The sequence below is a fragment of the Sphaeramia orbicularis genome, chromosome 16 (assembly GCF_902148855.1).
Source record: "Sphaeramia orbicularis chromosome 16, fSphaOr1.1, whole genome shotgun sequence".
NCBI lineage: Eukaryota > Metazoa > Chordata > Actinopteri > Kurtiformes > Apogonidae > Sphaeramia > Sphaeramia orbicularis.
Window position 1 is genome coordinate 8,737,853 of NC_043972.1, and position 14,759 is coordinate 8,752,611.

The 14,759-nt window shown below is 36.6% G+C and overlaps 1 protein-coding gene across 4 annotated transcripts in view; it reads left to right on the forward strand.

The window, feature by feature from the left end:
* Window positions 1–14,759, forward strand: part of klhl32 (kelch-like family member 32) — a 52,814-nt gene that overhangs the window by 21,164 nt on the left and 16,891 nt on the right. For all 4 annotated transcript variants that reach the window (XR_003937773.1, XM_030158803.1, XM_030158802.1 and 1 more), the window contains exons 5-6: window positions 8,022–8,120; window positions 12,967–13,182. Coding sequence is in view for 3 of the 4 variants with exons in the window: in XM_030158803.1 (XP_030014663.1) it covers window positions 8,022–8,120; window positions 12,967–13,182 (315 nt within the window). In the remaining variant the exon portion in view is untranslated. The remainder of the gene's footprint in view (window positions 1–8,021; window positions 8,121–12,966; window positions 13,183–14,759) is intronic.

A 14,759-nucleotide genomic window follows, 5' to 3' on the forward strand; every position in this document is an offset into this window, starting at 1 on the left:
GATCCGCTTAGTTTTTCACTAGTTACATATTAGTTGAAGTTTTATTCAGTTAATGCGATTAATGATGTGTCTTTTTTATTTATTTATTTATTTATTTATTTGACAGGGACAATGCAGCTGATGTGGTGCTTAATAGAGTTTATAGCTAGTGCTAATTCTCAACTCCAGTCCCCGGTTGGGCTCTTCCACAACACTGCAGTACAATATAAAATATACATCCTTTAAAATGATCGTACCATACATAAAAATATAACATATATATAAAATATGTATCATTTAAAACGATCATACCATACACTTCGATAATCCAGTGTTGCGTTTATATATTTTTTATTTTGTTTTTATTTTTATGCCACTGGTGTAACATAAACCTCACAGTGGCTCATTTATCAACACACAGTAGACCTAATGAAGAAGGAAAACATTTATCGGCATTGAACACTGAAACACCTTCATAAAAACTGCATTTCTGTTTGTCCTTTAGGCTTTGCGAACAAGAGCTGCATGAGCAGATTTGACATGAACCTAAAACCTAAAATATGCAAAGAAATTAGTGAAATGAAGTATTGAAATATGACACTTTCGCTAGTTTCATCCAGGTGTTTCTATACACTTGAACAGAGACAGTTATTCCAATTATGCAAAACATTTGGAGTTCGCTCAAATGCGATTATGTAACACTTGTGAGAGGTCGAACTGTGAGACCATACCATCATCCTCCACATCTAACGTTGTTCATTATATCCAAACAGCGTATCAGGAGCAACTCAGTGATCCTCAGCTCTGTCAGACGAATCCCATCATAGGAGTGTCTTCTTTCATTTCGTCTGCTGCCCCAGGTGAAAACTGTCTAGTAGCAAGTGCAATAAACGGCGGTTTACACAAGAGCTTCCCACACTGCAGCGGGCACAGTGTTATAAAAGTGACTGGTGCTGAAGTGCTCTGACTGAGGTGGGCTCTGGAGTGGACAGAGGAGAGCAGGGCATGAGGAATGCTCACTGCACATTTATTGCAGTTATTATTTTGTGTCGACTGCTTCCAGCCTCGATGCTGATTGAGTTAAAGCAGGGCTGTCAAACATACGGTCCATGGGCCAAAACCGGCCCGCCATAGGGTCCAATCAGGACCCCTGGGATGAATTTGTGAAATGCAAAAATTACACTCAACGTATTAACAGTCAAAGATGTAGGGGCGGCTGTGGCTCAGGTGGTAGAGTGGGTCGTCCAATAACCGAAGGGTTGGCGGTTCGAATCTTGCTCTGTCCTAGTCAGTCTGTTGTGTCCTTGGGCAAGACACTTCACCCTCCCTGCCTCCAGTGCCACCCACACTGATGTATGAATGTTTGGTGGTGGTCAGAGTCATGGGTCAATAATGTAAAGTGCTTTGGGTGTCTAGAAAAGCGCTATATAAATCCAATCCATTATTTTAAAAATCATTTTCGCTCAGGGGTCACATACAGAACAATTTGATCTTAAGGGAATCAGACCAGGGAAGTGTATATCCTAATAATGGAAGATCTCAGGGGCGACACGGTGATGCAGTGGGTAGCATTTGTACCTCACAGCAAGAAGGTCCTGGGTTCGATTCCAGCACCAGTCGATGGGGGTGGGAGTTTGCATGTTCTCCCCGTGTCTGCGTGGGTTCTCTCCAGGTACTCCGGCTTCCTCCCACCATCCAAAGACATGCACTGATAGGTTAATTGGTTAATTTAAATTGCCCATAGGTGTGAATGTGAGAGTGGTTGTTTGTCTCTATATGTCAGCCCTGTGATGAACTGGTGACATTTCCAGGGTGTACCCTTACCCATAAGTAGCTGGGATAGGCTCCAAGCGACCTCTGTGACCCAAGTGACGATAAAATGGGTTCAGAAAATGAATGAATGAATGGAAGGTTTCAGAGCGTCTGTGTGAGTGTATCTGCACAGTTCTGACAAATTGAGACATTTTATTTGGTACCTACAATTTAGGAATAGCCCCATCTAAGCAAGTTGATAGGACTAATATTTTGGGAGATATTAGTCATTTTGGAATGCATTACTGGGCCTTACGATGCATGACAGGAAATGAAGTTAAAAACTGGAACGGTGCATTTACTAACTTCAGTCCCTAGATATCAGTGTTAATACGACCCATGGTTCCCCACGGGTCAACATGCTAAAACTATCATAATAATTTATAAAGGACAATAACTCCAATTTTTTGTCTTTGTTTTATTGTAAAACAAGTAAGATTACATGAAAATGTTTACATTTACAAACTATCCTTCCGCAAAAAATGTGAATGACCTTAACAAAATGAAATGTCCTAGGAGAAGTAAGTAGAATTTTAAAAATATTATGCCTTTTATTAAATGTTTTGTGTGTTTGTAGATCCAATCTGATCTGTAAGTTCTAATGTGCGTGTGTAAATGATAAAGGCAGAATATTGTTAAAATTGCACTTATTTTTCTTAAGAAATTTCAGCTTGTTCATCTTGTTTACATTTTTTAAAGGATACTTTGTAGATGTAAACATTTTCATAATGTAATTTTACTTGTTCACTGTTATTATTTTACTGGTCCAGTCCACTTGAGATCATATTTGGTTGAATGTTGCCCCTGAACTAAAATGAGTGTGATACCTCTGAGATAAAGTAAAAATCCACAGTGTCTGATGTTTTGTCACCTGTTTACAGTGTTTTATGTCCATCTAATAAAACCAGGAGTGGAGTTTCCTGTTGAATCCATGCCCAGAACATGTTTATAGTAGAGCTCTCCACTTGTTAATTGTATGGAAGGTCATAGAATGTGTTGGTGGTTCAGTGGAAGGAAATAGATGGATGTGCAAATGCAGCTAATTACAGGAAATAGCTGGTTTTCCATAGAAAATACTGCACTTCATCATGTTAAATTAAATGCTTTATGGCTTCAATAGAACTGGTCCAATGATGTGTGTATTTATATGCAGAAAACACAGTCATTGACTTGAATGTTTTACTGCAGGGGAGTCAAACTCATTCTGGTTCAGATTCCACATTCAGCCCAATTTGATCTCCAGTGGGCCGAACTAGTAAAATAACAACAAAATAACCTGTAAATAATGACAACTCCAAGTTTTTCTCTTTGTTTAAGTGCAATAAAAAACATTAAATTATGAAAATACTCACATTTACAAACTATCTAAACAAAAAAAATGCCAATAACCAGAAAAAAACCGAAATTTCTTAAGAAAAATAAGAGCAATTTTAACAATATCATGCCTCAACATTTGTACATATGCATGTTACACAAACATTTGGTAACATTTTGTCAAAATTTGGAAGGAATTTGGGAGTAAAAGAATTTCTACAATATTATACCTCAGCTTATTAGTAACACATAGTGGATCTACAAATGCACAAAACATTTAGTAACAGGAATAATATTGTTAAAATGGCACTTAATTTTCAGGCTGTTCACATTTTATTGTTATTGTTATTGGGATCACATTGGTCTGTATGTAGAATCTGAACTAAAAGCAGTTTGACATCTTTGACTGTTAATATCTTCAGTGTAATTTTTGCACTTTGTAAATGGGTGCGTCTATGAAACTGGTCCCTAAAAGCAGGACAGAGGGGCTAAAAATTCAAACCAGATATAGACTAATGTTATGAAGCAAGTTTGGAAGCACTTTGGGTCTATTTTAAAATGAATATTTACTGAGATAAAGGAAAGTATTTTTCAGATAAAACACATTTTCGTTTGACGCGTGCGTACAAAAATCTGCATGGAACACTGGAAAAAGGACCCGAAAATTACGCGCTACTGTGTTTTTTGAATATCTTTTTATTGTCTAACAGGTACGCTTTAGGAATTGAAGTGAATATGCAAGGCAGAGTGTTTCACAAAAATGACCGCTGTTGCAAAATCACTTGTGATTTATGTGTGTTTAAATGGGCAGGTTCTGCATGTAACACGAGTGGACATGACAGGTTACACACCAAACCTGGAATGAAAAACCAACGTGTGGATTAGAAAAACACTAGGATCCTCAAATTTAACACAGTGTCTTTATTTATAGTCTATATAAGTCCATTTACAGCCCTGTTTTCCAGATCTAATGCACTGACACCTAGGTAGTTTTTCATGTCCCAATTTTGGTCATATTTTTGACCCCGATATTTTATTAAAAATGCATTAATTTTGGGATGGTTCAGAGCAAGAGAATAATTTTTTTGCATTTATCTGAGGTCATCATTAGGTACATCCTGGGGGGAAATATGCCTAAATTTCTCTTTTGTTATTACGTCTAAAAAGCTGGCAGATACTAAAATAAACCCAGTTTCACGGAAAGACCCAAATTCATCCCACGGGCCAGATTGGACCCTTTGGAGGGCCAGTTTTGGGCCACGGGCCACATGTTTGACCCCCCTGTTTTACTGCATCCGTGAAAAGTAAACAGTTTATTTGACATTTGTATTCTGCTCCATCCAGACGACATGAAAAAGGCGAGCTGCTCCGTCTGTATTACAGAATCATAAATAATGGCCGGGTTTTAGCAAAAAAAACAGCACCCATGAGTGCAGCTAAACAATGTTCAACCCACTACTGTATCAACAGCAGTGAGAGGCGAGGGAGACAACTGATGAAGTCTTTTTTTTTTTTTTTTGCACTTTCTCTACTGATGCAGTCACGGCTCTGTGGTTATGTAGGGCAGAGCCGCTGAATGGATTATCACAGGTTTGTTCCAGTCTTTTAAAACCAAACTACACTGTATTTAAGAGATGGGGACCCCACTGCGGAAGAGCTAATTGAGCTTTTATCCCCGATTTATTTATTGATTTTTTTTTTTTTTTTGCAGTTTTTTTTTAAACTCCACATGGGTCTGCACTCGCTCTCAAAATAGACAAAACAGCAGGGTTTACCTGGCTCCGCTCCTCCGAACTTATAAATACACACTGGCTGCTCTACAGAGCTTTATGCTGCATATGGTCGACTAATATGGAGGAAGCAGAAGGAAGCTTTCAGCAGATAATTTCAGCTGTTGTTCATTGAGCTAAACAGGAAGCATTTATGAGGTAATAATTGCCCGAATATGTTGCTAGGAAGGCGGTAATGGGGAATCAAGCACATTGGAATGGAGCAGTTGTTATTGTGCTTTGCAATCTGTTGCACATACTTGCCGTGTTTTTACTGCTAAAACTGGAAATTAAGTTAAAGGAAAGAGTTGTACTGAACTTATATTCCAAAGAGTCACAGTGGTTTAAAAAAACAAAACAAAACAAAACAGAAAAGAGTCAAAAATAAATGTGGTGAGGTCTGTCTAAGCTTGTGACTTAACCCTTTTTTGACTTTTTAATCATGTGATGATGAATATTCTGCTATTAATCACATTCTGTTTCTTGTTCAGTGCATAGTTTTAACCACATCTTTTGCTAAAATGCGACCATGACCTTCATTTTACACTTGAAAGAACACATATTATCTTACTGTAAATGGTTGAAATAGTTGAAATGCCATTTTCCTATATCTGCTCGGAGTGTATAACTGTTCAGTGTCCACATCCTAATCAGTAAAACAAGTACAGAGTTAGCTTACACATCTTCCTAAAGGCATTCCCAAGAGCTTCAGGCTTCCCCTTCTGTCTGCAATTCACAAACTGGACCAGTTTAATGAGGATTTAATGTTCAGAAAATTTGTCGACTGCTGCTCCTTAACAGGAAACATGTGCAAGGAGGGATTTTCTGACGCTTTTTGGCTTTTTCTGAATCAGTTAGATTTAAAGAAACAGGAAACAGCATCATAACAATAGCACATTTATTGCATTAATCACTTTGTTTTTCATCTGTTCAATTAATCATCAATCAGAAATAATCTACTAATCAGACTGTTTGATGTTTAATACCTGTTGATCTACTAATCCTATCAATACATGTAAATAATTGGTGTAAAATGTAGTTTGTCATCTTTTCACAGTCATCAGATATGACCCATTTGGACCTTCAGAGGCTCTGTAGTTACCATGGAAACACTGTCATCTTCTACAACATTCATTCACCAGTAAAACCCATGGAGTTGGATCAATGACAGTGGAATGACACACATGTTTTATGCTGAGTTCATGATGTATTTTGCTGAAAAAGCCACTTTTGCTCAGGTTTTCTCTGTTTTGATATAATAACCTTTAATTAACTATGCTTTTATGAACATCTACATGATCAGTGAATTAAATATAGGAAAATATCAGATTTTTACTGAAAAATAGTGGCAATAAAACAACAAATAGATTATAAATTCATTTGGAAGTCGCCACATACTGTATATAGCTGTAGGTTTTTAAGGGTTATAAAATAAATTACATGAAGTGGCTAAAGTGAACATCTGGTTCTACAGCTTTAATGTTAATATAAATAAAATATGCACTGTAATGCACCATTGTCTATAAAGTTGACTTCAAAATCACTGTATCTTTCTTTCGAATCCCGCTCTGTCTTAGGCATGTGCCGTTGTGTCCTTGAGCAAGACACTTCACCTTCCTCACCACCTTGTGTGTGTCACTCACACTGGTGTATGAATGTGTGTATGTTTGATGGTGGTCGGAGGGGCCGTTACCACCAGAGAGTGAATGTGAGAGCGAATGAATAATGGATCAATAATGTAAAATGCTTTGGGTGCCTTGAAAAGCGCTACAGAAATCTAATCCACTATTATTTAGGGGCGAGGTCAAGGGCGTCGCGGATGGACCGCCCACTACTTTTTGATTCATAACTGTTGAACCAGACAAGTTTAAGACAAATATTACACATAATTGTAAAGGTCTACATGCCATCTTAAACAGACTCAAAGGGCAAATTTTAGTTTCAGATATTTTTAAATGAAAAATATCAAAAACTACTGCGTCACAGATGGACAAAAAAATCAACGTCTATTTTTTTTTTTTTTTTTGCAAGAATTACAAAGTTGTCAAAAGTGAAGTTCTCATGACATTTTCATCCTAAAGTGTATACCTTAAACCCTCTATTTTACAACCGAATAATTGGTTAGAGGAAAAAAATATTTGATCATACCTAAATAGCAAGAGTTTTGAAAAATGGCAGCGTCACAGATGGGCAACAAAAGTAAATATCAAATTAAACATTTTGTATTTCAATTATCAATATCATATACATTTTTTTTTAAAACAATATTTACAACATACAAATAATATTAACATTATATTCAAAGGTATTTTGCATAGATGTATGCATTTATTAATTTTAAACTCTGTGTGTTTAGAATATGACATGAATTGTATAATCGTCAAATATTAATGTATTTTATAAATGTAGTTTATTTATGAGAGTTTATAAAATGAACCCAGAGTGACAGCACAAAACTTTGTCACCTTCCAAACATTCACAGTCATAAACTCCTTAAATTTTTTTTTTTCACCATTTTTTTTCTCATTTCAAAATATATATTTCCTGAAAATATAAGTAATTACCTACCTTAGTGTTTTAAACAAAAACAAGCTGAGGAATGTTGTTAAACAATTGGCACTGGCTTGAATGACCTTGATCATCTGTATCAAGCCAGAGCCACACAGAGGTTAAAGGTCATTTTGGCAAACCCTCTCCATCCTCTTCATGCAGATTTTCAGCTTCTTTCAGTTAAGAGAAGACACACTTTTTCCCTGCAGAGCCAAACCAAACCGATATGTCAAATCATTTGTCCCATCTGCCGTTAAGTTTTAAATAGCCTGTAGGCTAGCTTTTTGGAAACAATGCACCATTAACTATGATGACTTATTTACTGTATTTATTGTGTTATGTGAGATTGATTTTTTTGATATGTGAGATATGTACACTTCTGTTGCAAATCAAATTGCTTTTCAGGGATGTTAAGGATTTTTCAGTTCAGTTCAATTCAGTACCCAAAAAATATAAGTTTGGTGTAGATGATTGTAATTTAATTTTTTTGACCAGATGTTAACCTTTGCTCGACCTCACCCTTAGGCTGAAGTCCACTTACACTGTACCTGAAGCAGAGCCAGGCCTGGTTTGACCTTGTTTCTCCCCTCCGCTCAGATTCTGCTGGAGCCAGCGGTGATCCAGGACGTCCTGTCTGCAGGCAGCCACCTTCAGCTGCTGGAGCTCCTTGGCCTCTGCTCCCACTACCTCATCCAGGTACGTAGACAATAGCCGAGCGCTGGACAGATACCACGAGGCTAATGGAAATCCTGCAAGATCATGTTATGGTTTAGGGACGTGTGTTGTGTTGCACTCAGGGAATATTAAGGAACATTTACAAAACAGGCATGTAGCATGAAGTGGAGGAGAACCTTACTGTAGAGGGTTTTTAACAAAATACAGATATACACTACATGGACAAAAGTATTGGGACACATTGACCTTAAATTGTTATCTTTGTTTCCACAATGCCTCCGAGATCGTTTTTACTTAATTTCTTTCAACATTTTGTTGTGATTTTGTTTTTTTTATCACAATGACTATGATTTTAAATGTTCTGCCTCTAAATTAACCCATAAGGACCCAGTGTGACCTTAGTGTCAGTTCCCAAATAAATACATTTTTCTCTCTATTTAACCTCTCCTAAGCGAGTCATCACCATTTATTATTATAATATTATTCTATGAATTTTGCATTTTTTCCAGTGAAAATCACCTATTTTCCTATGTTTAATTGACTGATCATGACGATGTTCATAAAAGCTCAGAGTAAAGTCAAAGGTTATTGTATTGAAACAGAAAATAAAAAAAAACTGAAGGAAAGGATTTTTCAGTAAAATCTAGCATTAACTGAACATAAACCCAGTGTCCATCCACTGTCATTGATCCAACTCCATGGGTTTTACTGGTGAATCAGTGTTGTAGAAGACGACGGTGTTTCCACGGTAACTACGGAGCCTCTGAACGTCAAAATGGGTCATATCTGATGACCATGAAAAGATGAATAACTGTATTTTACACCAATTATTTACATGGATTGATAGGATTAGTTGATGAACAGTTTAGATCAGTTGATGCTTTTGGTCGTCGTTCGATGTTTGGGTCTTTATGGGTTAAACTAACCATCTACTTTCAAATCAATTCAATTCAATTTTATTTGTGGAGCCCTATATCACAACAAGGTTGCCTCAGAGGGCTTTACACAATTAGTTGGATATGAAAACAAACAACGGTCAATAAACAGTCGATGAAGGAAATGGATTAATGTCCCAGGTCCTTAGACCCTCCTTCTCAGCAAGGAAAAACTCCAAAAACCCAGTGGGAAAAGAGAAACCTCAGGGAGAACCACAGTGAAGGAGAGATCCACTCCCATGGACGGACAGGCTGTAGATGCACCAGGACTGATGGGCGTCCGTTTGATGATGTAGTTCCAGTCTGTAAAGATGCAGTAGGGTGGGAGTACATGAGGGGGTCCATCTAATCAGATGAGACAGGGGTGTGGGTGAGGGTCACATCTCACTGAGAAAGAAAAATCTCCCATTAAACATAAAGGAAATGTTGATGTTTATATGTCAAATGAACAGGACATCTTACGAGCTGCAGCCATGATGTGTCCCAATATGAATGAATGAATGAATGAATGTTTTTATTATTGTGTTTTGCATAAAAACATGCCCAGCCCTTCCATGGGCTTATAAGACACCAAGAATACAAACCAAAGATCAAATACCAGACAATAGGCACAATAGATAGGAACAAAACAATGTACTGACCTATTTAAACAAACATATCTGCTGCTTTTTCCAGGCTTTACAAACAAATAATGCTAATTTATATACATTTGAACTAAACAACCATTTCATCTTGTCATCATCAGTGCTCCAGAACATATCAGGATGTGTCCTAATATTTTTGTCCATATAGTTTATAAACATACGTTTTAGATCACATTGGGCTGAATGAAGTAAAATGAGTTTGACACCCCTGCTTTATATCATTTTATTTCTGCCCTCTCGGTTATTTGCGTTAACCTTCATTTCTGCAAATGTGTTTAACAACAACAAACACTGATCCTGGTTTCGTCTGGAGAACCTGTAATTAAGTCGTAGCGTTGCGACTTTCCTCCCCGGAGGGAAGCGGAAGGTCGGAGTCAGCAGCAGAAGCTATTGAGCTGCTGCGTTTTCAATCTTTTGCTCAAGGACACTTCAGCGGAGTAAAATCCTGTCAGCTAAGGTGTCCGAGCCCAGACTGGATGTCTGCTGAAGAACTAGGCCACCCCGCTGCTTATTTGCTGTGTTTTATCACTGAGACCAAGATGGATCGGTCGGAATGGTGGCACAGACAGCCGGCCGTCCTCCGGGTGTACGCCAGAAGCTGCAGCAGCGAAAAGCAAATCAGGTTAAGGTTGTTACAGGGCAGATTTCCTGAAGCCGTCTGATGTTTTAGATATGACAGGTTCACCTTCAGAGTACATCCATTTCATGATGCTTTTATTACATAATTACATCATCACATATTATATTTACTGCTATTTTTATTTACATTTTAATCCCTTGCTTGGTGTTCTCAAATCCCCTCACCCAGACTGTAATCTTTTCATACAGTATTTTACAATCAGTCTGAAGTGACAGCACAACCTGAGCTCACGTCTGCCACCTGGTGGTAGGTCTGGGGTTTTTCTAGTGGTCCACATTTATTACCCATGTCTCTAAGAACTAGGGCTGGGCAGTGCATCAAAGTGGACTGATTTGATCTCTGAAATTTGCAAAAAATGTACAAATTGCTAAATTGAGATTACTCCTCTGGTGATCTTTTTCGCTGAACAAATAATCCAAATGCAAGCTGTTTCTTGAAATGTTTTTGCTTTCAAACATGGCATATACAGTCGTGGAAAAAATCATTAGACCATCAAAAGTCATCAAAAACAATGGTTATGCCATCCAGTCTTAACTCCTGTGTGTATCATGTGACTAAAACAGACAGAAAAGAAAACATGGAATGTCTAAAAGCACTGTTTTTGTCAGTACAATGCCAGAGATATTGATGCAAGAACTGAAGTGATTTTGGTTATTACCAAGAAAAACTTGGAAAATGGATAGATATCAGCTCTGAAATTAAACTACTCTGAGCTATTTTCATTGTTATCATTATATTTGTCCAAACAAATGTACCTTTAGTTGTACCAGGCATTAAAATGAACAAGAAATTGAAGAAAACAAGGGGTGGTCTAATAAATTTTTCTGGGACTGTAGTTTTAGTTGAGGAATATTTTTGAGTTATGCTTTGTTCTTAGTTCATGTAGCCAAAAAACAATCTGTAAATCATTCATAACACTTAAAAAAAAAAAAAAAAAAATCATGATTGAATTTTTTGGCCATGTCATCTATCTCTATATCTACCTCCTAAAACAGTATTAGGAGAAAAAAAAGGCCTTTTTTTCCCTTTTTTTTTTTTTTTCTTTTTTTTTCATATCTTAACCTGTAGAACACTCAAACATCTAATCTATCTGTTTATGAAGGTAAAGGAGATTGATTACCACTATTCTCTTCAACAATATTAGCTCTAAAAGTCAAGTATTTGTGCCTGTGAGTAGCATTGTTATTGTAGATATTGATGTGCACAATACAGTCGAATGAAGATATATGTGATCAATATTGCATCGGCTACATATGGAAATCCATTAGAATTTCATTTTAATGAGACATTTTGTCTTGATGCTGTTCTGTTGTTGTTAATGAAGACTTATTTTTATGTTTTAATCCTTATTCAGGTGATTTTCCACTTGCTATTTATGTAAATCACTTTATTTTAAGCATAAAACTCTAATATTGGGATTTTCAGTGCTTATTAACAGCAGAGGAAACAACTGAAATCTTCCTGCTGATGTACAGTCGCTGAATATATTATTAGACCATTAAAAGTCATCAGAAACAATGGTTATGCAATCAAGTACTAACTCCTGTGTGTGTCATGTGACTAAAACAGACAGAAAAGAAAACATGGAATGTCTAAAAGCACTGTTTTTGTCAGTACAATGCCATAGATACTGATGCAAGAACTGAAGTGATTTTGGTTATTATAAAAAAAAACAAAAAAAACATGTTAAATGGATAGATATCAGCTCTGAAATTAAACTACTATGAGCTAATTTTGTTGTTATCATTGTATTTGTCCAAACAAATATACCTTTAGTTGTACCAGGCATTAAAATGAACAAGAAATTGAAGAAAAAAAGAGGTGGTCTAAGAATTTTTCCACAATTGTAGTTTTAGTTAAGGAGTATTTTTGAATTATGCTTTGTTCTTTGTTCATGTAAAAAAAAAAAAAAACAATCTGTAAATCATTCATAACACTAAAAAAAAAAGAAAAAAAAACAAGATGAAATTTTTGGGCCATATCATCCATCTCTATACCTACCTCCTAAAACAGCAGTAGGAGATTAAAAAAAAAAAAAAAAAAGGCCTAATTTTTTTTCATCTCTAAACCTGTAGAACACTCAAACATCTAATCTATCTGTTTATGAAGGTAAAGGTGATTGATTAAAAAAAAAAAAAAATCAAGATGAAATTTTTGGGCCGTATCATCCATCTCTATACCTACCTCCTAAAACAGCATTAGGAGAAAAAAGGCCTAATTTTTATTATTCATCTCTTAACCTCTTAACATTTAAAACACTCCAACATCTAATTTATCTGTTTATAAAGAAAGAAACAGAAGAAAAAAAAGTGAGATGTTCCTACTGATGTAGGTCTATGGTGTCTTTCCTGCAGCAGCCACAAGATGGCAGTCTTATTCCACTTTACAGATATTCTCTTTTCTTTATCATTCACACTTTATTTTCTGTATTAATTTGTCACCTTTTTTTTTTTTTTTTTTACTATTTTGTATTTTTGTCTTTTAATGTATACAATTAACAAATATGTGTAGTCATATACACTGACAATTTAAATTCATGCCTAGAGATAAGAAAAATCTCCTCCAATTTGTAAGAATTAGATCTCACAACAAGCCTTTCAGCTAAAGATAATGGTTTATCTGCGTGTTTGTTCATGTGCTGCTTTCAGGAGCTGAGCAGTGTGAATTACCTGGAGCTGTACCGGGTGGCTGACCTGTTCCACCTCCCCGCCTTAGAGGAGGCTGTGGTGGGCTTCCTGGTCGAGCATCTGTCTGAGCTGAGCCAAAGCCGGCAGGATGAGGCCCTGCAGCTGCCCTACCGCCTCCTCAGGGAGGTACTGAAGAGTGACCGGCTCACCTCCCTCAGCGAGGAGGAGATATGGAAGGTACTGAAAGACACCGCGGGAGGAGAAGCCACAGAGTTGAGGTTTTAAATTGCGGCTTTACGAGAATATTTTGGTGGGGAAAAAGGAGAGTGACAAACTAGCAACACATGCAAATAATGAGGTAGAATTGGAAGCGGTGTGTCATCTTTTCATGTTCAGAGCCTCTGTAGTGAACGTGGAAACAGTCATCTTCTGCAACATTTATTCACCAGTAAAACCCATGTAAACTGACAAACAACAGCGGTTTTATACACCTGTCTTATATCCAGTTGATGTATTTTGCTGAAAAAATGACTTTCGCTCCAGTTTTTTTGTTCCTTTTCTTGTTCAGTGCATAGTTTTAACCTCATACTTTCCCAGCAAGCTACAACGACATATATAATCTCCCACTACGGAATGAAAACGGTTGAAATAGATGAAATGACTCCTTTTTCAGAGTGTACAACTGTTCACAGCATCCACGTTGTAATCAGCAAAATGAGAATAACGTTACACATCTTCCTAGAGGGATTTTCCCAAGAGCTTCAGGCTTCCCCTTCTGTCTGCGATTCACAAACTGGACCAGTTTAATGGGGATTTAATGTTAAGGAAATAGTCGACTGCTGCTCCTTAACAGGAAACGTGTGTGAGGAGGGAGTTTCTGATGCTTTTTGGCTCCTTCTGAGTTCAGTTCAATTGAAGGAAACAGGAACTTCCGTCAAAACAATAGCACATATATTGGATTAATCAATTTGTTGTCATTTTTTAAATCCATTATCACACAGGTGTCAAACATGTGGCCCGGGGGCCAAAACCAGGCCGCCAAAGGTTCCAATCCAGCCCGCCCACAAAATGCAAATTGGGGCATCAAACTCAAAAATAATAACATAATAACCTATAAATAATGACAACACCAATTTTTTTCTCTTTGATTTAGTGCAAAAAACATTAAATTATGAAAATGTTTACATGAACAAACTATCCTTTAACAATAAAATGTGAATAACCTGAACAAATATGAACAACCTGAAATGTCTACAGAAAATTAAGTGCAATTTTTACAATATTCTGCCTGTTATTAAATGTTTTGTGCCTTTGGAGATCTGATCTGTAATGCATATGTATAAAAAATGAGACGTCGAGGCATAATATTGATAAAATTGTACTGATATTTAAATTTCATTTTTTTTCAGGTTATTCACATCTTGTAAATTTCCCTATGGGATGAATAAAGTATCTATCTATCTATCTATCTATCTATCTATCTATCTATCTATCTATCTATCTATCTATCTATCCATCTATCCATCTATCCATCTGTCCATCTATCTATCTATCATTTTGTTTGGATAGTTTGTAAATGTAAATATTGGCATAGCCAAATGTTATTTGTTGCACTAAAACAATTGGGAATCGTCATTATTTATTGGCTATCATGCTATTATTTTACCGGTCCAGCCCACTTCAGATTAAATTGGGCTGAATGTGGCCCACGGAAGAAATTGAGTTTGACACCCATGCATTATCAGATGTAATCAGACTGCATTACACAGAACGGTGAGTATCTTCAGGTTAAGATAATATTTTGGCGCAGGGAA